The sequence below is a fragment of the Gracilinanus agilis genome, chromosome 5, assembly GCF_016433145.1.
Source record: "Gracilinanus agilis isolate LMUSP501 chromosome 5, AgileGrace, whole genome shotgun sequence".
Lineage (NCBI taxonomy): Eukaryota > Metazoa > Chordata > Mammalia > Didelphimorphia > Didelphidae > Gracilinanus > Gracilinanus agilis.
In genome coordinates, this window is record NC_058134.1 from 300,318,865 (window position 1) to 300,342,695 (window position 23,831).

The window sequence follows — 23,831 nt, forward strand, 5'->3', positions numbered from 1 at the left end:
GTCTCCCTCCTCCCCACCTCCATCCTCCCCTGGGTGATCCTGGACGCTGTTTTCTTGTCTCCGTCTCTTTGCTTGTTTACTTACTCCTCCATTTATTTCATTTTTAAGAAAATGAGCTTCTTCCTTAGGAGAAGAAAGTGACCAAGTAGGATTGGAACACAGGTACTTCCGGGTTGTTAGGCCTGGCCAGGCCTAGCCCCCCCCCTCCCCCCTGTGCTGAGCCCCAGCACACCTGAGGAAGTCTAGAGTCAGAGGAACCCCGGGTTCTTCAGCTCTCCCCCTGCCCCGGTAAAATGGAGTCAAGGATTGCAGCAAGGCATCTCTCAAAGGGTTATGGGAAAACCCTTGGTCAGAGGAGAAAGGGCCGGTGCCCAGAAGGCCCAGGAAGGAGAAGGATCTTCCATACTGCTGGCCGCCTATGCCCATTAAATCACTGCCCTGGCTCAGCAACCAAGGGAGCAACCTTGAATGCTCCCCGCCTTATCTCTAGAAGCCCTGTAGAGGCCTGAAGAGATGAAGATTGTCTCCATGGGTGCCTGAGAATCCTGATAGCCAAGGACCGCCATCCTTGTGATGTGTCTTCTTTGTAGGAAACCTTAATTCTCAAATTCATTGTTTACTTTTTACACAACCCTTGCCTCTCTTTATAAGTTTACTGGAATAGGGGATGGGAGAGCTGAGAGGGACCCGAGAACTCAGAAGGACCAATCTAGGAGGGGGAGCTTTAGAACAGGGAATGGGAGAGCTCGAAAGAACCCTAGAACTGAGGACAAATCTAGGAGGTATAAGTACAGGAGATAGGAGTACTGGAAAGGACTGAGAACTCAGAATAACGACTCTGGGAAAAGCCTTGGAACAGGGAATGAGAGAACTAGAATGTCCTTAGAACAGAACCTAGAATTTCAGACCTTAGAAGAGGGACTGTTAAATCTAGGCCTCCCCTCTCGTTTTATGGAGGAGATAATTGGGTGCCAGTGAGAAGAAGGAACTTGCTTATTTTCCTGTGGTCATCTAACACTGTAGTGGCAGAATCCACATGGCACTGAGGGGTCGTGATTCCCAGGACTAGAACCTCCTCCCAAGACCCCTTTGACTCACAAAACAATCTTTACTCCGGCAGTAAACTCTGTACTCCATCTTACATAAACCAATACTTTCTAGAAAATCATGGTCTGGGTTTCCCCCCCTAATTTCTGGATTTTTTTCTTTTAATCCTTTGACCAAATACTGTCCCCCTTCATCACATCTCCAGGCTTGGAAGGATGAAGGCCTGTCTCTCTCGACCACCAGTAATGAAGCTTGTAAGCTGTTTGATGCCTCCTTGACTCAGGTATTCCAGTGTAGAGGGTCTTTTCCATGTTGGGGAGAATCTCAGTGGTTCCTTCCATTCTAGGACCCAAAGCTAGAGGGAATCTCAGGAGCCATCTACTCCAACCCTCCTCCATTCTACAGAGGGAAACTAGGACTTGTAGGTTTCCTTACCTTTAAAATAAGAATAACCACACAACTACTCTCCACCTCTGAGGGTACAGTGGAAAATTGAGCCCCAGAGTTTATCAGGGTCTGAGGCCTCCACAGTCCCAGGCCCCTTGAGACTGGGTTTGATGAATCCTTGTCAGGAGTTCCTGGTTGTGAGCACAGTTTTCCTTATTTCAGTATGTGACATGGACCAATGACAAGAGTCTTGGCGGTCTGGAAGGATGCTTTTCCAAACTCAAGGCAGCAGATCCAACCTTTGGTAAGGGCCCCTCAAAACAAGCATGGGTCTCTTTACTGTATTTGGTTCCCAAATATTTGTCTGGAAATTTATAGTTTACATAATTTACATAAACCTAAGAAATTCACTCTAAGGACTTACAGCACTGATAAAGTGCCTGCTGTATGCCAGACTCTGGGCTCAACCCTGGGGATACAAAGGAAGGCAAAGAAGAGAGCCTCTCTCCTCAGGGAGCTCCCAATCAAATGAAGGCGATGGCAAGTAAAATAGGTACAAACAGATGTGTGCATGGTAAACTGGACAATCCCAGAGGGATGGCACTGACATTAAGGAAGACTAAGGAAGGTTCCTCTAGGGAGGAAGCCAGGAGGCAAAAAGAGTGGCAGGGGAAAATACCCCGAGGCAGGAAATGGGGAAAGTCAGGCCAGGAGGAGGAGCAGAAGCTGGTGTACCTGCAGAGTATCTACAGGGCAGAACAAGATGTAAAAATAATGAAGGGGGTGGGGGAGGCAGACTCTAAATGGTTTTGAGTGCCAAAGAGAGGATTTTATATTTGATCCTGGGAGAAAGAAGGAGGCACTGTAGTTTACTGACCAATCAGACTCGTTGTTTAAGGAGATTAAGCTGCCCAGGGATTATCATGATCATTGCAAACAGCCTGAAAGAGGGAGGATCCTCTTAACATATGCTGCCCTGTGGAGCTCAGAAGGCGAAGATCATGTCAGATTGGGCTTGGAAAATCAGTTCTGTCCACTGTCTGAGCTGAGCTTTGTAGCCCATGAAGGTCATCCTCACTGGCATGATGGTCATTCTCATTGACATAAAGCTCTTGATAGTCATCCTCACTGACAAGAAGTCCATGAAGGCCATCCTCCCTAAAATGAAGGCTTTGAAGGTGGTCATCACTGAAACAAAGCCCATGAAGTGACCTACCTCATTGACAGAAACCCATGAAGGTCATCCTCAAGTGACATGAAAGCATTCACATGAAGCCCTTGATCATCTTCACTGACATGAAGCCTGACGATGCTCATCCTCATTGACCGAAGCCCAGGAGGATCATCCTCACAGACATGATGCTCAGGAAGGTCATCCTCACTCATGTTGTCTAGAGTATATTTATATTGACAGCTCCTTACTGTCACCTCCTCTTTATGAGTCTGCCCAGATCTTTCCTTTCCAAAATCCTCATAGTCCAATCATTGTTCCTTTTGTAAACCTGACTGGTGATTCTTTGGTATAGATCAGTGGTAGATCTAATTCAAACATGAACATGCTCCCAAACCATAGATGAGGATCTTTGTGACAGTGATATATTAGCTTCCTTTAAGATGCAATGTTGCCTACGTGAGGATGACCTTATTTTGTTAAATATTTCTGACTACATAACAATCTGGTTCTTGGGAGTGTGGGCCACATAATCGACATCCCCTCCAATGTAGGGATCTAAGCCTCCTAGATTCCTCCCTCTCCCAATACAGATGAGCAGAGAAGGCAGAGCTCTTACCCTTTTTTTATGTCCAGGACCCCTCCAGCCTTCAGGCTGGCAATGCCTTCTCAACTACTGTTTGTAAATGCATAAATTATACAGAGAACAACAAAGGAAGCCACTCACATGGAGAGAACTTTAATAAAAAAATGTTAAGTAAATCAGTCTGCAGATCCCCTGAAATCTGCCCAAGGATCCCTAGATAAGGACCCTTGCCATAAGAGCCTGGATATACTGAGGGTTTAAATGACTTGTCTAGGCTGACACAGCCAGGATGGGTCTGAGGCAAGATTTGAACCCAGGGCTCTTGGCCCGAAAAGCAGCTCTCTGTTCTCCAGAGCACACTCCTTATTATTTTTCTGCATCCCTATTTCTGATCAGTGTGGCCATTCTCCAGCTCTTGGACATGGCCTTTTTCTGCCACATCTCTCCTATTTGAAGCAGCTGACTCCCCTGACCATCCTCCATGGCCTTCTCCTATCTGCCATGATGCTGTCCAAGTAGAGTATAAAAGAGTCTGAGCTTGGCTCAAGGCCAAGAACCTCGCATGCCAGGGCAGTTGGGCTGTCCTGCTCACAGGCAAGAGGAGCAGCTTTCAGGGTCTGCTTCCAGCTCCACTCAACTAGGTGGCGACTCTCTCCCAGGTATCTATCCCAGGTATCTCACAGCTTTCAATGACTTTCTTCAGTGATGGGGCATGTGATCTCCAATGGCCTGGCACTCATTGGCACGGGGACCTCAGTGCTGTTGAATCAAGACCTTCGCATCTCCATGGAGACAATGATGGAACTTTCCAGGAAGCAGAACCTGACAGATCGGGAGCAGCTACATGTGTCTGCTGTAGATATGTTCGCTAAGGGGTGAGGAAAGTGGGTGGGCTCACAGAAATAGAAGTGGAGACTCATGTTCTTGTCAGAGGGAGATGATGAGAGGAGGAAGGGAAGGGGCCCCTGGCCTGGTCAGAGAAAGAATTTGAAAACCAAAGGGCTCTGTGGCGGCACTGTGGGGCCCCTCTTCTGTCAAATGAGGATGATCTTGTTGTCCCCTAGAAGTCCTCCAAACATTGACATTCTGTGATTTATATTCCAATGTCCTTTCCAGTTCTGACAAGCTGTGTTCTCAGGCCTCTCCCTCCCAGCTCTGACATTCCATGTTTTAGGTTCCTTTTGAGCCCTACTATTTTAGGGCTCTTCCTGGCATGAACCTAGTCCTTTCCCACTTAAAATGATTCCTAAGGGGCTTTTCCCAATGATCAACTTCAGAACTGGTAAGGACCTTTGAATAATCTTTACTGTGACTGAGAATTAATGCCCTTTGGGTCAGCCTAGGGCTATCATGTTTGGTTTGCCAAAGACCAAACTCTAAGCCGTTAATCAGAACCTTCCCAGAGTGGGTGATCCTGTCCAAGCTCATGCCTGAGGATCTCCTGCATGCCAAAAGAAGGCCATGGAGGAGGTCCATAGTACTACTCAGTGCTGAACCTACCATGGCTCCTTCCCAGCATCCCCCCTTTGACTTCTAGGTGCCTGCCAAAAGCATGTGCCATCTGGGAACAGATCCTCCAGGACTACCCCACTGACATGTTGGCACTGAAGTTTTCCCATGATGCCTTCTTCTATCTGGGGTATCTGGCTCAGATGAGGGACTCTGTTGCTCGAGTTTTTCCTTATTGGACCCCCAACATTCCCCTCAGCAGGTATGTGGCTCTTTTGGGAGTATTGTGGGTCTTGGATTTCCTTGGAAGGAAGCAAGTTGCCCTTGGCAAATGGTGGCTGGATGGCCACTGAGAAGAGCATTGTGGAAGGTGATTCCTTTGCAAGTGAGAGGCTGGAGTTGCTCAATCAATCCCTCAATCAATCCACAAGCATCAATCAAAGGCTTTCTCCATGCCAACCGCCATGGTAAACCCTGGGCCAGGCTCTCAATTTGCATCCCCACCGCCTGGCATATAGGAGGCACCAAATACCTACTGGTTGGTTGATTATCTGGGCAGAGGCCACTCATGTGTAGACACTTGATTAAACACCACATGGGTTAGAAATAAATAAGTGTTCTGGTGAGTGAGGGGTCACCTGAGGAGGGGGAAGTACAGGAGGCTTTGTGAGGAATGAGACATTTGACCTGAGTTTTCAACATACTCCTCCCTGAAATGCTGTAATGAACTAAACTTTGGGGTGATTGCACCCAGTATGGAAACCCCTGCCCTTTGGTTTTTAAGTCAGAAGACTAGGCACCCACATATTCTGTAAAAAGAAGAGGACCTCTAAGGCCTCGCTCTACTTTAAGTCCTGAGAACCTCCAGATCCTGCCTTTCTTTTTGTGGGAGTCATTTCCATCTTTTGTCATAAATCCTGGTAAGAATTCTATGCCTGCAGTCACGTGGCATTGCTGTCAGAGGTGACATCCAGGCCCCTGCAGCTAGAGGAGGCTGTGCCTGGGTCCCTTGGGCCATTTGGGGGGGCTTGGATCCATCTACTCTGCCATTGTTGGGCACAGTGTACATTGACCCTGGCATGGTGGCATCATCTTGATCCTCTTTGAGTCCAAAGGACAACAGAGCTAAGCTCTGTGGAGTTGTAGGGGGCCAATTGACTTTTAGAGATTCTCTTTACCTGAAAATGGCTTTCCTGAAAGGCCACATTTTCCTAGAATCTGGTGACTGCTTTCTAACAGGGTTGTGAGATTTAAATGAGTCGTGGCCTCCATTCATCACAGACAGTGCAGGGTTCCACCAAGTGAGAGAAGGGACTCAAAGCCAAATTACAAACATGTCTCAAGCCCTGGAGGTGCCATGTCAAGAACCCTCAGGCCTCTTTTGATGCAGTGTAGGTTTCTTTATGGCACTTTCTTCAAACAGTTCATTTTCTTGATTTGGGGAGTTAACATGCTTCTTTTCCTGAAATTCCTCTCGATTTTTAAATATTGGATTTTACAAAAATTATACAATCCCCTCTGAGGAGGGTGTTAACTAACACCCAGATCGACTCAGAATACATGGTTGAGTTATGGGGTATATGAGTCAATTGTCAAAAAAGAAAAACCAAAAACATCAAAAGAAAAATAGAAGAAAAATTAAATTTTGGAAGAAAAAATCAAAATCAAAATGTCACAATCTATGTATATAAAAATTATCAGTAAAAAAAAGAACAAATCTATAACAGGTACTTTAATCAGGGCCCAACTAAAGTAATTTATGTCTTATAAGTCTGCAGACAATTGCATTAATATAGCACTTACCTATTGGCAGCCATGACTACAGAAAGTTGCCATATTATAAGAGAGAAAAAAAAGGACTAGATTTTGAAGTAAAAGAGAAGTGTGTTTCTCTTGTCCAACGGTCAGCAACCATTTTGGCGGTGAGAGCCATAAACGCCTGTGGAAGGAGGAGGATGGAGGTAGAAGGCGCTGGAATATGGGGCACATCCTGGGGCTCTGCCTGGACTGGCCGGTCGGGAGGTGGAGCCAGATATGGCTCAAGAGCCATACGTTGCCAACCCCTGCTCTGGTCTAATTTTACTTTCACTCTCAGGGATAGGGGAGCCAAAATGGTGGCCAAACTAAGGTACTTGTCAGCCTTGAGGAACTCTACCCAGGCCCTCCCCCAGGAGCCCACTGAAAGTCTCACTGTACCAGGGAATGAACTAGTAAAGTCCTTGGGAGGTTAGGAGAAGGGACATGAAAGAGCCTCCTGGGCTTCTGGGAGAGAGGTTCTGAACAAGGGCGATAGTGGTGAGTGGAGAGAAGGGGACCCATGTGAGGAATATTGGGGGGGGCAGAATCGGTGTACCTGCTCTGTGACAGGGGAATGCTTACCTATCATGAAGAGGAGGTGGGTGAGTTGAGGATGTCAGTCTGGTTCCCTCAGAAGAAACAGGGAACTTAGGAGGGTTGGGGTGGGTTGGTGGGGAAGTAGCAAGGAGTTCTGTTTGGGTTCCACTTCCTCTCTTTCTGCCTCCCTCAGGACCTGGCCCCTCCTGGCCTTTCCAGTCACCACGCCCATCAAGCTCCCCTAGAGTCCTTCAGTATATTCTCAGGCCATTGCTCTGCTCTGACTTCGCTGTCCTCTCTCTCCACCCAGCTCAGTGGCTGGTCCTTTCAACTCTACCCATCCTCTATGCCTTATAAAAGGGGAAACTAGATATTTAAGGTATGGTCACCAGAAATCAATTAACTCGATTTCAAAATAAAATAGACCCAAATCAGGATGGCTTGTATGGTGGTTTATTTACAATTTGGAAGGTTGAAGGTAGGGAAATTGAGAGAGAGAAACTCTGGCCCGGACCAGAGTTTGAACCAGGTAGGAATGTAGAGGCCCCAGCAGAGGAACACAGAGGTTAATTAAACAAGGCTTCTAGCCACTAAGAGAGGCCTCCTTGAGGCTAGAGCCTCCAGAAATGCCAAGGGAAGAGAGAGAGTGTCAGCCTAACTTACCCATGTGACAATTCAAAGGGAAGCAATCTGAGGTCTCACCAGAGATCCTTCCACACCAAGTTCAAAGCTCCAACCTTCCACAGGAAGTTTTATCATATTTAAAAGATAGCATCTTTCATCACTTCCTGCATCCACCTCCAATTTCAAGTGGACAAATGGCAGCCTCAACACTGTTTTGGACTGCCCAAAGGGCAGTCCCTTGTTTTTGATTTGTCACTTACTATCTATCACATGTGGGTAGCAGACCTCCCCCCTCCCAACTTAATTCTAAGTTGGGTGAGGTGACATTATTTCTGGTGGCTAGAGTCTAAACAATGAATGAGGGTGAGTTAATTCCATTTACACAGCCTAAATCTCTCACCTCTTGATCTCCCTCTTGTTTCTGTTGAGGCCTGGTCCCAGGCACTGCTGTCCTTGCAGTGTCCCAGGTGTGGGACCTCAGCCTTCTTCTGGACCCCCAGGCCCTCCCCTTACTCCTCATGTCCACTCACTTGCCAAGTCTTGTCCTCCTCACTCTGACCCCTTCTCACATCCACTCACACAATTCCCACTTGGGTCCAGGCCCAGATTACCTCTAGCCTAGATCAGGACAATGAGCTTCTCCTTGTTTCTCTGCCTCCACATGCCTTTGTTTTAAGCACAGATCAGCCCCATCCACTCCCTTCTCAATCCACTGCTGAGTCTCCCTCTTGGCTTGTGGAAGGACTAGAAACTCTCCACTTCTTCCCCAAGCTGCCTTCCCATCTCGTTGGCTGCTCCCTCCCTATTCTCTCTGAGTTAGGACCTCTCTCCACCCTCCAGGAAAGGACCATCTCCACTTCCTCTCATGATTTTGTTGTCCACCAGTCATGGACAGAAGCTGCCTCACACTCATTGACCTGAGTGTAAGGCACATAGTAGGTACTTAATAAATGTTGACTAAGTGATAAAAGGCTCTTTTCCTTCTCCCTTTCTCAGCTACGTTAAAGGCATTTATTCTTTTGGATTGATGGAAACCAACTTCTATGATCAAGCAGAAAAGATGGCCAAAGAGGTAAAGGAGGTCATGCCAAAGTGCCCCCATCCCCTCTTCCTTCTTCTGGCCTGCAGCCATCTCCCCTGGGCCTCAGTGTGCAGGAGTCTTCCTGTGTCCATCCTACCTCAGGCTCAGCAATATTCCATTATGGAATGTCACAGGTCCCAGTGGTGCAGCTGTTCCCATTTATTGGACACATGGCTCCTTTCCAGGTTTTGGCCATCCAAGATAGCACTGCTAGGAATCTTCAGGGTTGGGATCCTGCGACCTTTATTGTCTGATCCCGTCTTGCTTCTCCCTCCAATGGTAACAATTCGCAGGTCTGCCCATTGGGTATCCAGAAGCATGCCAGCTTTTCCACAGACCATCCATCATGGTATTGAGTCATCTTGCATTGTATTTGCTCATTGAATGAGGCTTCTTTCCCTACTAGACTGGGATTCTTAGAGCATAGGGCTGTCTTAGGTAAGCACTGAGGTGCTTATTAAGTGTGCCTGTATACAACAGTAAGGGAACGGAGCTGGAGGAGGGCAGGGAGACTTGGGGTATTGTGTGGAAGGAGGAACAGGAAGCTGGATAAGATGGCCACTGAGGCCCCTTCTTGCTCACACAAATTCTAAGACTTTGACTCTAGAATTCCAGGATTCCATTTGGCCTCAGAAGGCAGAACTAAGAGAAAAAGCAAATTGGGGGGGATGTCAGGAAAACCTTCCACCCCCCAACTGCAAGGCACAGATAGGGAGGAGCTCACCTCCCACCACTCGATCTCAGGAATCTTTTGTCCAGTCTGGGTTTCACCAAGTGGCCACTGAGGCCTCTCCCAGCTGCTCAGAGCCGTCCTAGAGCCAGAGAATCATCTCCCTCATCTCTTCCATCCCCACAGGCCCTGTCCGTGAATCCCACAGATGCCTGGTCGGTGCACACACTAGCCCATGTCTATGAGATGAAGGCAGCAATCAAGGAGGGAGTCTCGTTCATGCAACGCTCTGAGACCAACTGGAAGGTAACCCTCCATCCCCCAATCATTGGCCAAATGCTAGGCAACCCCATGGAGGGAAAAGTGCATTGAAGTTGGGAGATTAAGTTCTCAAAAATAAATACTCCTTCAGGAAGGATTAACTGGGGGGTGGGGGGGACTTCCGGGGTTACTGCTGGTCAGTCAGTGCCTCTGGTGTTGCTGAGTGATTCAGAGAGCATACCTGTTGCCAGTTCTCAGACTCCCTAACGGGTTTGGAATAACAAAGGGTGGAATGAGTGAATCTTTTTCCTTCCTCTCTTCTATATCTTTAGCAACATTAGTGGGGAACCTCCCTCTGCCACTACAGATCATGGCTCTCTGCTTACTCCTATAGCCAACCCTCTCATGAGCCTCTCTCACTTAGGGGGGTAGTCTTCTGAGACTAGGGACCCCTGTCTTCCCTGGCCCCGGCCTCAGAACCACCCCAGCCTCTCGGGCTCTTCCTGATGCATTTGTTCCTTCCCCAGGACCGTGACATGCTTGCTTGCCATAACTATTGGCATTGGGCCTTGTACCTGATTGAAAAGGTGAGTAGTCAGTGGCATTGGCTGCCCCGGCCCAGGAGGCCCCATTTCTTCCTGGTGATGCCTGAGCACTGTCTAATGTTTGGCACATGTATATGTCAAGGCAAAGAGAGAACAGGTGGGACCAGTGGCTTGGGGCTTCCCCAGAGTGGGAAGGGGGCACTGAGCTAACACCAGACTGGGCAAGTGGCATGTTGTCCTGCAGCACCAACCTCGGGGGGCAGCAGGTAAGCTCCTGTACTTAGTCCTGCGGGGACCTCTGTCCCTGGGCCTTGCTGACCACCTGCCATTCCAGGGGTCCCACTGCCAGCCTCTCCATACAGGACAGTCCCTGCCCCAGCCCATCCCAGGCTACCCTCATATTCCCGACTCCCTCTCTTGGCATCCCCTGCATGGGGGACATCCATCTTCTCCTGAGCTGTTTTTGCCCCAATTGTAACTCTATCTAATAACTTATCTGAGGTTCCTCTCTGCCCCATCTCTGACGACTGCTCCCTCGGCTCAGTGAGGCAGCCCATTGGATGGAGGAAGTACTGGGCATGGAATTGAGAGGAACTGAGTTCAAATCCAGCCTGAAACTCTTAGTGACTGGGTGACCTCATGCAAATCTCAGCTCTTGATGCCTCCATTTCCCAATCTATAAAGTGGATAATAATAGCATTGACCTCCCAGGTTTATTGTAAGATAAAATGAGACTATAGTTGTAGGGATAAAACTGTGAGATAATGAGATAACAATCTGTGATACTCTGAAAGTGTCAGATAAATGCTATGATTATTGTGACTTGGTTTCCTTTAATGCTAGAAGGCTCACTAGCTACTACTCTGCCCCACTCCCTCAATAATCCCAGGAAGCCCCTTGAGAACAGTATTCCCAGACTTGCCAGAGTCCAGTACACAGTTGGTGCTTAATCCATGTTTGTGGACCTCAGTTTGATCTTAATGTCATTTCTTAAGTCTCAGAATCCTCCTGGCAGGTGGTCGGTAACAGAAGGGCTGCCTGGGATCAGGATGCCCAGGTTCCCTTCCTGACTTTGAGGCTGATCCCAAGAACAAAGTCTATTCCCAACAACAATGACAGGTCAATGTTGAAGCTCCAGGTGCTGCTCTGGGGCCTGGGGATCCCAGGACAGAAGCGAAGCAGTCCCTGCCCCTGGGGGAGCTTCCACTCCCATGGATCTCTGGGCCCCAGTGCCCTCTGCTCCATACCCAGGGCATGGTTTCAAACCACAGAGGGCTCTGAGATTGGTTTGCTCCCTACTGCCTGCTCCAGAACTGGAGGTCATTCAGAAGGGTGACTCTTGGGACAAAAGGGACTGATGATCACCGGGGAACATACTCCTCATGTTCTGCTGGTCTAGCAGGGGCTCGAGCCTCAGGGCCTCCCTCTAGAATAGGATAATTTCCTCAGCTAATACCCAGATTGGCTCTGCTCCCTGCCAGGAGCCCCCAGAGTTGCCAGCCTTGGAACGTAGCTATCTAGGATGGGGGGCTTCCCCAGGATCCCTGACCTCCTTTGAAGTTATCTCTGCTCAGTGGTCTTGGGGAAAAGGTCATCATCATCATCCCCATTTTGCCAGAAAGGAAAGGGAGACTTGGAGACAGCTAGTTTTTGCCCAGGGTCACACAGCTAAGAAATGTCCTTGCTGGGCCTTCCTGACTCAAGTCCTTACACTACAATTAGCCAGCTCTTAGTGACAGGGGGAGACTTTGATTCTTTCCTATTGATTTGGGAGGCTGAGCAGTGCAGTGGGCAGGGTACTCTCTGGCTCTGGAGTCAGAGGCCATGAGTTCTCCTAAACCTTGGCTAAGTCCTTTCTCTTTAGTTCTCTTCTGGACAGTGAACAGGTCAGACCAGAGGCCTCCTAACTCCCTTCTAGCTCTGCCTCTGTGGTCCTGTGAGTTTGTAAGACCTGTGTCTTAAGGCTTATTTTATTTTTCTTTAATTTGTCAATTTACAAAAATCTATTTTCCCTCTCCAAATCTCACACCACTTGGGACAAACACAAGGAGTCCAACAATTGCCCCCCTTGAGGGCTATGTCCAAAATGTAGGTCTCAATGTGCCCCAAGACCATGCCCCTTGGTCAGCAGGAGGCCCCAGGCTTCAGGAAGCTCTTCTCAGATCCAGTCACCCACATGCCACTCAAAGTAACTTTGTTTTTGTAGGGTGAATATGAGGCTGCCCTGACCATTTATGATGACCACGTGAGTACACATGTCATTCTGGGCCCTTCACTTGAGGCCCAGCTAACCCCATATTCCAGGAGGTTTCTAGGGTAAAGCCCCTTCTGCCCCATTCTGGGAAGGTTGGGAACATCCTTGATTGGATGGATAGGTCCCATGTGGGGCTCTCCTTCCCTCAAAGAAGGTGGTCTCACCCAACAGTCTGTTCTTGGGGTCCCCATTAAGGACATTGACCTATATATCAGCTCTGCCCAAGGTGATCAGACCTGTCTACAGGGCCTCGGTTTTGCCTTACCTAGAAGGGAGAGTTGGGTCCATAAAACATTTTATTCCTAAGACCAGGGAGCATTAACACTGCCCAAAGCAAGCAGCCTCTCACCTGGAAAGAGGATAAGGTATGGGGTCAGAGGACCTGGGGGCAGCCTTGGCTGGATGTCTCAGGATAAGTCTCTGGGTCTCAGTCTCTCCCTCTGTATGTCAGGAATGTGCCAACTTGTGGAAGGAAAGACTGGGATTCAGCTCTGTCTTCTGCTCCCCTCTGCCTCCACCCCAGCCATAAGGGTCTTGCCACTAGAGTCTGGGCTTTTCCCATCTCTGCCTTTGTTTTCTCATCTGTGAAATGGGGATAGGGATGCCTTTCTTTTCTGGGAAGGCCCACACAGGCTCACTGCTCCAGGAGGGCCTCAAGAGGACTTTATTTCAAAGGCATTATCTTCCCTTAGCCAAGCATACATTGGGAACTGGATCTGTGTTTGTGGAGTGAATGAATGGATCAATGTGATCTTGTCGACAAAGTTTTTTATATTGACTTAACTCTCACTGAAGTGACCACATTAAATTTAATCAGAAAATTAAATCTTCATCTGAAGTCTTCTGATACAGTGCCTATTTATTAATATAAGCATTCAGGAATATAAATTTTCCCCTGAGTACTGCTTTGGCTGTAACCCATGCATTTTTGATATGTTGTCTCCTCATTATCATTCTCTTTAATGATATTGGTGATTGCTTTTATGATTTGTTCTTTGACCCACCACTTTGAGTATTTAGTTTCCTACTAATTTTAATTTGCCTCTCCATGAACTTGTATTGATTATAATTTTTATTGCATTATGATCTGAAAAAGTTGCATTTATTATTTCTGCTTTTCTGCAATTGGTTGTGAAGTTTTTATGCCCCAGTACATGGTCAGTTTTTGTGTATGTGCCATGAGCTGCTGAAAAGAAGGTACTTTCCTTTTTATCCCTATTCAGTTTTTTCCAGATATCTACTAAATCTAAATTTTCTAAAATTACATTCACTTCTTTTATTTTTTCCTATTTATTTTTTGATTAAATTTATCTAGTTCTGATAGAGGAAGTTTGAAGTCCCCCACTAGTATAGTTTTACTATCTATTTCCTCCTTAAGCTCCTATAGTTTCTTCTTTAAAAATCTGGATGCTGTACCATTTGGTGCATATATGTTAAGTACTGATACTTCTTTGTCTATTGATATGGTGCCTAGGTATCTAGAAGCTATACCTGGAGTTGGGCAGACCCAAGTGCAAAACTGGCCTTAACCATGTACTACCTGTGCAACCCTGGACAAGTCACTTAGCTATTGTCTGCTTCTGTTTCCTCATCTGTGAAATGGACATAATAGCAGCATTTGCCTCTGGGAGTTGTTGGGAAGATAAAATGAAATCATGTTTTTAAAGCACTTAGCATAGTGCTTGGCACACAGTAGTCACCATATAAATGAACTATTATTATTATTATTTGTTTTTGTTTGTTCCAAGGCAGCTAGAGGGTGTACAGTGCCCAGAGTACTGACCTGGAGTCAGGAAGACTTGAATTCAAATGTGACTTTAGACATTCTCTGGCCATATGTCCTTAGGCAAGTCACTTCACCTATTGCTTCAGTTTCTTCAACTGTAAAATGTTAATAATAATAGTATCTACTTCCCAGAATTGTTATGAAGGTCTAGTGAGACCATGTTTTTAAGATCTTAGCACACAAAAGGCTCTATATAAAGGTTAACTGATGTCCATTTCATTATTGTGGACAGCTCCCAAGGTAAAAGCTCCCTCCATGGTTGCCAATCAACACTGAGTCCTTGGACCACACTGGGTCCAGGATCTAGTGGGGCTTTCAGGTCGGGTCCACAATTACATGTGGCCTAAGTAGAAACATCTGTATTGCAGATTGCACCCAGCTTTCTGTCAACGGGCTCCATGCTTGACATAGTAGACAGCTGCTCCATGATGTACAGACTTCAGATGGAAGGTGAGTCCGTCTTTCTTCTTTCCTTCTTTCCTTCCCATTGGCATCTCTTGGTTTAGGGTTTTCCAAAAGTGATCAGGCCTTGTCTGGCCTGGACCCAGTGCTGCCCAACATTGTTATCTGTGACTTCCAGAACTACCCTGTGGCAGGTTTATTCAACCTCCCAGGGATTCAGAGGAAAGAGAGGAGCAGGCTTATTGGACTCTAGGTCCCCCAAGACTCAATGGCCTTGAACATTGGCTCAAATCTAAAAAGATGGCATTTCATAGAAACCAATGTAAAGTCCTTCACCAGGGCCCAAACATACAATTTCACAAGTAAATGACAGGGGACCTGTCTAGATAACAATTTATCTAAAAAAGAACCCGAGGTCATAGGGCGAATATGAATCAGAGGGAGAACCAAGAGCTGAGTAAAGCTGGTGTGGCCTAGGGCGCAACGCTAGGGAGGAAGGATGGCTGGCAGCCCCCTGCCCTCTGTATGGGCAGGCCACTCCTCAGCGTGTCCTGTTCAATATAAATATAAAGAACTACATTTGAGGAAGAATTTCGCTAAGCTAGGCTTCACCAGAGGAGGATGATCGCGATGAGGAAGAATCCTGACTCTGGCACATCCCAGTTGTGTGACCTTGGACAAGTGCCTTCTTCTGTCAGAGCCTCCATTTTCCCCTATAAAATGGGGGCATGGCTCCCTCCCTGCTGGGCCAATCTGCTCCCACATTGTGACTGAGCTTGTTCTGTGTGTAGGTGTGTCCGTGGGGGACCGTTGGCAAGCCATACTTCCTGTTACAAAGCAGCATTCCAGGGACCACATCCTGCTCTTTAATGATGCCCATTTCCTGATGTCCTTCCTGGGGGCCAAGGACCATGGGACTGCCCAAGAGCTCCTGACCACTCTTCAGGAACTGGCCCAGTAAGCTAGCGAGGGGTGTGATCCCAAGGTGCCCCCCTGTAAGGTCCAAGGGAGCAGATTGTCCTTCACAAGAGACATCAGGGAGGTATCCTGGAGGAGGAGGCTGTAAGGCCTCTATAGGAAGTTATCAAGAGAAAAAGGGGAACACACAGGGCAGGAAAGCCCTGGACAGATTGCTGAGGAACAGTGGTCCATTTTGTCAGGATATGTATAGTCTGGGCTGGTGGGACAGACTGGATGGATAGGATGGCACCAAGCTGGGGGGCACCCTGTGTGCTAGGCAGGTGCCTCCTTCAGGATGCCACAGGGAGCCTCTGAAGATGTTTGAGCAGGGCGGGGCCATGCCAGATTTCTGCAGTGAGGCGATGCGGGCAAGAGGGTGCCTGTGCCCCAGGAGACGGTTGTCATGGTGCAGTTGCCATGGAGCCAGGGCACTCCGTAAGTGAGGAGCTGACCTTGGCAAGGCTTAGAGCCTGGGAGGAAGAGAGGCCAGAAGCTCCCGAAGGGGCCCAGAGCGGGTCAGGCTGAGGCAGCCCCTGGAGCCCTCCCAGCACACTCCCTCCAGGGAAAGGCATGCAGATGGCGCCCCCTAGAGGCACACACAACCTTCTCTTCCTCGGGGCGAAAGCATCACTTTGTGTCCACACCTCGTGAGTACATGTGCTTGTCCTCCCTGTCAGCCTGGGCCGCCCTGCGCACCGGCTCCCAGAGGAGAGCCCCCGCTGGGGCACTGTGGCCTGTGTGGAGGCCGGGGCTGTCTCCATCCCACAGTCTCCCCCCTTTGCCAGCTTCGGGGCGATCATCAGTTTGTACAAAGGGAAGGAAACTAGCCCATGTTAGAGATACACGTGGCCACATATGTTATGTATGTCTGTATGCGCACACACAATTCCTGCTCAGTCCCCGAGCCTCGGACACAGGCCCGATGGTCAGCAGAGCACCTGCCAGCCAAGGATCCTGGGGCTCGGGGAGGGGGGTCGGCCACAGGGAAGCCATGGCGCAAAGGGAGGAATTCTGGTCTCAGCACCTACCCGGCCCCTCCTGAGGTCTTCGGGGGCCTCGGGCCAATCACATAGAGGACAGCTAGGAACGCCGAGGGGAAGGCCCCGAAAAGCAGTTTGGCGTGATGTCAGGAGACGCTTCTAGTTCAAGTTGGACTGAAGTCTGCAGGGACCTCTTCCAGCTCTGGGGTTCTGAACTGCTATTTACATGGGCAAATGCCTACCTGGGTGAAGCGGTACTTAGGACCCAAAGCTGGCTCAAACGCTTCCCCAAGAGCCAGATTCTTACCGAGCCAGGGGGCCTGCCAGGGCCTTTCACCTACCTCCGAGATGATGGTTCTTTCAAGAATCCAGAGACCGTTGTCCTGGCCTGTGTCTCCGTCTCTGTCTGTCTATCTCTTCTCTCTCTTTTCTTCTCTTCTCTTCTCTCTCTTCTTTTTCTTCTCTTCTATTTCTCTTCCTTCTCTTCTCTTCTCTCTCTCTCCGTCTATCTATCCCTCCATCTCTCTGTCTCTCCATCTTTCTCTATCTCTCTCACCCAGCTGGTGTGGTTTCCTCTCCTTGCAGAGATCCCGGTGAGAACCACCAGCATAAGCTGGCCCAGGAGGTGGGGTTACCCCTGTGCCAGTCCCTGATGGAGATGGAGAATGGAAACCCTGACAGAGCCGTGGACTTGCTGCTCCCGATCCGATACAAGATTGTCCAAATAGGTGGCAGCAATGCTCAGGTGGGTAGAAGGCTGGCTCTGAGCCAGCATACACAGAAGGAGAATCTAATAGTTTCTCTGTGACCACAGAGAATAGGTCTTTGTGCCCAGGCTGAAGGAATTTTGGGGGCAGGTCAGGGCCCAGTGGAGGGAAGAATTTAATAATAGGAAGAACTATGGAAAGATAGAATGAGTGACTTTTTTGAGGGAGTGAGTTCCCCATCGTTAAAAGCATCCAAGCAGAGTCTGGACTATGTGTAATCAGAATAATAGCCAGTGTTTATATAGCCTTTTAAGGTTCACAAAGTGCTTCACATGGGATATCTTATCTGATTCTCAGAACAACCTTGTGGAGTAGGTTCCTTCATAAACCCTATTTTACAGATGAGTAAACTGCGCCTGTGAGTGCTTAAGTGACTTGCTTAGGGTCACACAGCCGGTGTTTGAAACTGGACTTGAACTCAGGGCTTTCCAACTCCAGATCCAGTGATTATGCTCTACAGTTCATTCTTTGTTATTATTTAAATATTTTATTTTTTTAGAATAATTTTCCATGGTTACATGTTTTTTATTTCCCCTCCCCCTTCCACCACCACCCCCCATGGCCTATGCACATTTCCACTGGTTTTAACGTATGTCATCAATCAAGACTTATTTCCATATTATTGATAGTTACATTGGTGTGGTTGTTTCGAGTCTACATCCCCAACCGTATCTGCATCAACCCATGTGTTCAAGCAGTTGTTTTACTTCTGTGTTTCCACTCCTGCAGTTCTTCCTCTGAATGTGGGTAGCATCTTTACCATAAATCCCTCAGAATTGTCCTGGGTCATTGCATTGCTGCTAGTACAGAAGTCCATTACATTCGATTTTACCATAGTATGTACTCTGTGTACAACATTCTCCTGGTTCTGCTCCTTTCACTCTGCATCAATTCCTAGAAGTCGTTCCAGTTCACATGGAATTCCTCCAGTTCATTATTCCTTTGAGCACAATAGTATTCCATCACCCGCATATACCACAATTTGTTCAGCCATTCCCCAATCGAAGGGCATCCCCTCATTTTCCAGTTTTTTGCCATCACAAAAAGCGCGGCTATAAATAATTTTGTACAAGTCTGTTTATCTATGATCTCTTTGGGGTACAAACCCAGCAGTGCTATGGCTGGATTAAAGGAGAGGCATTCTACAGTTCATTCTTGTTTTGAGTAAAGTGTGGACTAGACCCAAAGGTCCCTTCTCACACAGCACCACTCACCCCTCTCAAACCTAACCCCTCACCCAGCCCCGGGAGCGCTTGTACTCCTTGGATAGTGTCTCTTACCATAGGGAGACTCTCCAGGGTGTCAGGGCTCAGGCATCCTGACTCCCCCAAAGCTAGAACCATCCTATAGGGACCACCCAAGGGCAAGTGAGCCAGGGTGGGCCTGACTGCAAGGGGACTGTGGGACCTCCCTCCCGCATTGTCTTTGCCCTTTCTTTCTCACCAGATGGCCCCTGGACTATGGCATGCCCCTGAGTGAGTGGGGCTTGGCCAGGTGACCCTGCATTAAAGCGGGTGCCCAGGCCCTCCATGCCTCAGTGGCCCCCGTGGGGCCTCTGCCTCCTGCCTCCGGGTCTAACTTGTGCCTTCCTTCTCTTGGCTCTCATGTCCAAGTAGAAACCCACAAAATGGTGCCAAGGCCAAGAGCCCCCAATGCCTAAGCAGAGATGTGTGCCAGGGCTTCTCACTTCCCCTACACATAGCACCCTGCTAGGCTTTAGCTCACCCTTCCCCCCCACCTCCCAGAGTAGCCCCCGGCCTGGGACTGGCCCTTGCTCTCCCTCCCCTTTCTTCAGGAAGCTTTCCACGAGCCCCAGGGCAGTGCCTTAAGAGACAGCCTGAAACTAGGGCAGCTGTCTGCCTCCTCGAAGCCCCTTGCCCTCCAGCTCCCCAGGTGGGAGACAAGCCAGCCCCTCACCATTTTTCTTCTTCAGAAAAGCCCCTTTATTGTCTCTTGTAAAAGCTGGAGAAATTGTCTAATACAGAGGAGGGGACTGGAAGGAGGGCCAGACGGCCTGAGCTGAGCTCCTGGCTCTCGGGTGACTCCCAGACTCAGCATTCTCTGCTGTAAAATGGACTTAACAGCCCTTTGTGGGGTGTGCCTTGTAGGGTGGTGGAGGAGGAAGGAGATGCCAAAGCTGCTTGAAGGCCTCCTTTCCCTGGTTGGGGCATGGGACATTCAGAGACCCCAGAACCTGAAGGCGAGGGGGACTGGCCTCAGCATCAGAAAGGCCTGAGTGCGAGTGCTCCCTCCTGACGCCTCCCCTCCAGCCCCAGGCTGCTGTTTGGCCTCAACAATGGGGCGAGGGGGTCCTCAGAAGACTGGCCCTCCACCTCCCAGGGAGCCTGGACTGGGGCCGCCGGGGGAAGCTGTCCTGCCACACTTCTCCATCCGCTCATTGGGAAACTTGTCTTTCAGAGGGACGTCTTCCATCAGCTGCTGGTCCAGGCCGCCCTGACGTGTAGGCAGAAATCCCACAGGAACCTGGCCAGGTGGGTGAGGGGGCGCAGACCCCAGGGAGGCCGGGCCGTCTTGGGCGTTGCCATCCACGTTCCCTTAGTGCCCGTGCCGGGGCTGGTGCTGGGCGTGCAGGGACACTGCTCCTCCGTGGGGCTGGGGGAGAGACAGGAACAGAAGTGCCTACACACACACACACACACACACACACAGAGATCTCTCATCTCTATCTTTCTCTTCCTCTCTCTCCCTGTGCTTCTCTGTCTCTCTGTCTCTCTGTCTTTCTCTCTCTCACACACACACATCTCACACATACATCTTTCTCTCTGTTCTCTCTCTGTCACACACATGTGCACACACACATGTGTGCAACTGTTCTGGCCCAGGGGGAGGCTCCTTTGGAGGTGGACCGCAGCAGAAAAGAGCTCTGAGTTCAAGGCCTAGCCCTAGCACCTACTTACTACCGTGTGCCGGGGCCTCAGTTTCCCCTGCTCTCAGAGGGAAGTCCCCTCTTGGCTAAGGCTGAGGCTCTCTGCCTACCTGCAGATGAGGCCTGGTTCCCTCCCTTCAGTCTCCTCGGGGCTCAGGCCCGGCAGTGGGATCTCCGGGATGGAGGCCATCCATGATGCTCCATTGTTTCCACAGGAGCCTGCTCATGGAAAGGGACGCCCTGAAGCCCGGCTCCCCCCTGACCGAGCGCCTCATCCGGAAGGCATCAGCCCTGCACCTCATGGAGTAAAGCCTGGGCACCCCGCCATAGTCTCGTAACTAGCCATTCAGAGAGAGCCACCCTAGCAGCCTCCCCCCAGCCTCTGGAGAAGGGAATCCCCCAGCACCTGCGCCCCCATTCCCCTATACTTCCCCTTAAGAGGGGATGCTCGCTCGCTCGCTCCTCTGGAATTTGAGAGTGCCGTCCTCTTTGTGAATCATCGCCATGAACCAAAGCATCCAAGCCCCGTATTTTATACCGAGAAGGAAACAGAGGCAAGGAGTGAGCCAGCCAGTGATGAGGCCCTCTTCTTCCCTCTCCTGTCTCTGGTTTGGCATCAAGGAATGGGAAAGTGATTTTATCACAAATTGAGTCAAGCCTAAGAAAGGAGTCTGACGGAGCGCCCCCCCCCCCAAGGTCTTACAGCCATTTCAAGAAAATGACCTGCCAGGAAGGTGGGATTCTGGGCCCCGGAGAGGGCCAGCAGCAGTCTGCCAACCCCAACCCATCCCCACCTCACCCCCCAGTCCCTCCATGAGGCAAGTCCCAGAGGCCATGAAGGGCCAGGGCTCAGGGCCCTCCTCACCTGCCCCCACAACAGAGCCAGGCTTCTCCCTCCTCTGGGCCTGGGGCCCAGCTCCCCTCTTCACTAAGGAAGCGCTGCCCAGCTGCCATCACACCTGGTTTTCCAGCAAAAAATTCCAAGCTTGACCTTTGGCAAGAGCCTCCGTTTCCTCCCCAGTAAAATGAGGGTCATCACCCTCCTCCCTCCCTCACTGAGTTGTGGTGGGAAGCAATAAGAGCCCTGGGCACCTGCATCTCAATAATCGGATCGACTCCCCGGGTCTGTAGTTCCGACATTTCAGGGCCCACGTGCCATGACGCTTAGCGAGCATGCCTTCTGGGCCTCTGCTTACTCCTCTGTAAAGTGGCGCTGTTCCAAGCTGCACTGTGTGAGCTCGTGCTCAGGGGCTTCCCTTTCATGTCCCGCTCGGAGCCCCATGGCCATCAGGGGCAAGGCTGCCATCTTTACCTCTCCCAGAGACCCTGCCTGTGCCCACCAGCCAACGCCAGTCCCTCTTTTCCTTAGAATCCTGTGAAATCCCACAGTTCCCTGTGGGAGGCAATAAGAGAAACAGAGTCTTAAATAGATGAAAATCTGAGACTCCTCTTTTGACTCCTTTTCAGATCCCCACCTTTTCTTAATATTCTTATTGGAAAGCTTTGAGTCCTTAGCAGACCAACAGCTACTGAGTTAACAGTTTCTCTCCTTGATAATTAAGAAGCCTGAACTCTAAAAATATATTACTTAGATAATCAAGACTGGAGACGGACAGAGCTAGACAAGACTTTATCTGACCAGGTGCAATCCTGTAAATCAAGAGGACAGGACTCGATTTGTTTAGGATCTCTATGAAATAGATTTCTGCTCCCAGAATTATCCTCCTACTAATTGGTGGTTGGAATTCGGCCTTGGACCCTGTTCTATCTTTACTCTGAAGCCTCCAAGGATTTTCTTTAGTGTAATTCGTAACCTCTATCAGCTGTAAGTTTTTCTTTGTGTGAAAATAGTATATATTAAACTCAAGACTCCATGGAGTTGGAGCAGTTATGAGCCAAGCATTTAGTCTGACTGTTCTCATTCCATCTGATGCCACTAAACGCCACTCAGGACCCCCAGAAATATAGAGCTGGTTCTCTATAGTTCCCAGCACATGATTTCCTGATCAGTTTTCCTGTTTCCTCACCCTTTCTCTGCAGCAGGATGGAGGTTGTGGGGGTGCCCCCCCCCCAGCCCCGACCCTAGGGTGCTTGGGTGTCAGTCAGAAAGCATCCATTCTGTGGCTGGAAACCTGCCCCTCTGTGTGTCTGGCTTCCTCATTAAAGGCTACAAAATGCTGGCTCCCTTCCGTGGCATGGAGCAATGGGGTTTCTGAGACAGAGGGCTGAGGAAGCACATTTACTCGTGTGCCTCAGTTTCTCTTTCCACCCAATAATGCACCTGCCATCCCCTCTCTCGGGCCTGCCTTGGGGGACTACCCTGGGCAAGTCACCTCACCGCCATTGCCTTGTCCTTACTGCTCTCTGCTTGGAACTAGCACATGGTATTAGTTGTAAGGGGGAGGGAAGGGGTTCCAAAAAAGCCAGCAATATAAGAACCGGCCGCTGTGACCAGTGTGCTACGGCGATCCCAGGAGGCCCGAATGCCTCGTTTCCATTTTCCTCCATGCTCACTAGACACAACTGGCCAAAGAAGAAAACCCCTTCTTTTTAAAGGAGCTCAAACACGAGGGAAGTAACTCCCAATGGACTGAGAAGGGCAAAGCTGGAGCCATCTTTGAATGCGGAACGTACCCATTTCCCAGGTGGCTGAGGCTGGAGACCTGGGCACAGAGGCGATTGCAGAGCCAGACTCCTCCGGCCCACCCAGAGGGCCACCCAGGGGGACCCTGAGCACGCTCGGTGTCTGAGTAGCCCTTGAAAGGCGTGGGGGAGGGGACCACGACACCCTCCGTGCGTGCAGACGCTGAGCCCGCCTCCTCCTCAGTGCGGGGCAGCAGAGAGCCAGGTGTGGGGCTCAGCGTGGCCTCTGGAGACACCTGGGAGGGGCCGGACGAGGTCAAATTCCAGTCTTTCCCCGGAGGCTTTGGGCTAAATCCTCGCCCTGCTCCGTGGGCCTCCGATTCCTCATCTGTAAATGAGGACATTTGGTACCAAGGTCCCTTTTCCCTTCAAATCTATGGTCCCGTGGCCCTGGGCCTCAGTTTCCCCACCTGTACAATGGGAGGGAAGGGGTTGGGCTGCAGGACCTCTAATCAGGATCAGTTCTAGCTCCAGGCCTAGAACTTAAGGAGCCAAGAGGCACCCCGAAGGTTCTGGCCAGGGGCCAGGAGAGGGGACTAGAGCCATATGTTGGCTCTTTCTGGCTGGGGCCCCTGAGGGGGGGGGCATGGCATCCTCCCTCTGTGAGGTAGGCCGAGCGCAGAGAGCCTCAACAAAGGGGCGCTCCTGCTTACCCCAGAGCAGAGCCAGGGGCCGACCCCGGCCAGAGCTGGCCCTCCAGAGCACCCACAGATCCCCAAGAGGGAGGGAGTGTTGGCGTCCCAGACATGACGCCATCCCAGTCTGAGGCCCTTTCCAAGGAAGAGGATGAGCACCGAGATCGTGCGCTGTTTGTCTGGCCAGTTTCCCCACAGCCACTTCAGGCCTGAGTGTCCTCAGTTACTTACAGGAACCGCAGGCGCCTCATCTGCGTCACCCTCCCAACCCCATCCCTCTGCTCTGTTTGCCCCTGAGGGTTCCAGGGTGGGCCCTGCCCAGATCCTGTTCTGAGTCCCCCCTGCTCTGAGCCCCCCCCCCC

General features: G+C 49.9%; 1 protein-coding gene across 1 annotated transcript; it reads left to right on the plus strand.

Annotated features, from left to right (window-relative positions):
• The first annotated feature begins 876 nt into the window (after positions 1-876).
• TTC38 (tetratricopeptide repeat domain 38) lies at positions 877-21,663 on the plus strand. The gene is made up of 14 exons (XM_044679280.1): positions 877-974; positions 1,162-1,330; positions 1,657-1,738; positions 3,895-4,066; positions 4,729-4,902; positions 8,595-8,670; positions 9,536-9,655; positions 10,138-10,197; positions 12,362-12,400; positions 14,564-14,645; positions 15,389-15,554; positions 17,123-17,282; positions 19,723-19,796; positions 20,407-21,663. The coding sequence occupies exons 1-14, from the start codon at positions 877-879 to the stop codon at positions 20,498-20,500; spliced, it is 1,566 nt and encodes a 521-aa protein (XP_044535215.1). The 3' UTR covers positions 20,501-21,663.
• The last annotated feature ends 2,168 nt before the right edge of the window (positions 21,664-23,831 follow it).

Bases quoted from the DNA above. Each gene is read 5' to 3' on its own strand.
- TTC38 (XM_044679280.1), top strand. From the start codon at position 877: ATGTCCTTAGAACAGAACCTAGAATTTCAGACCTTAGAAGAGGGACTG. The intron at 4,067-4,728 runs GTGAGGAAAGTG...TTTGACTTCTAG, and splicing joins GTAGATATGTTCGCTAAGGG to GTGCCTGCCAAAAGCATGTG. The intron at 4,903-8,594 runs GTATGTGGCTCT...TCCCTTTCTCAG, and splicing joins CCCAACATTCCCCTCAGCAG to CTACGTTAAAGGCATTTATT.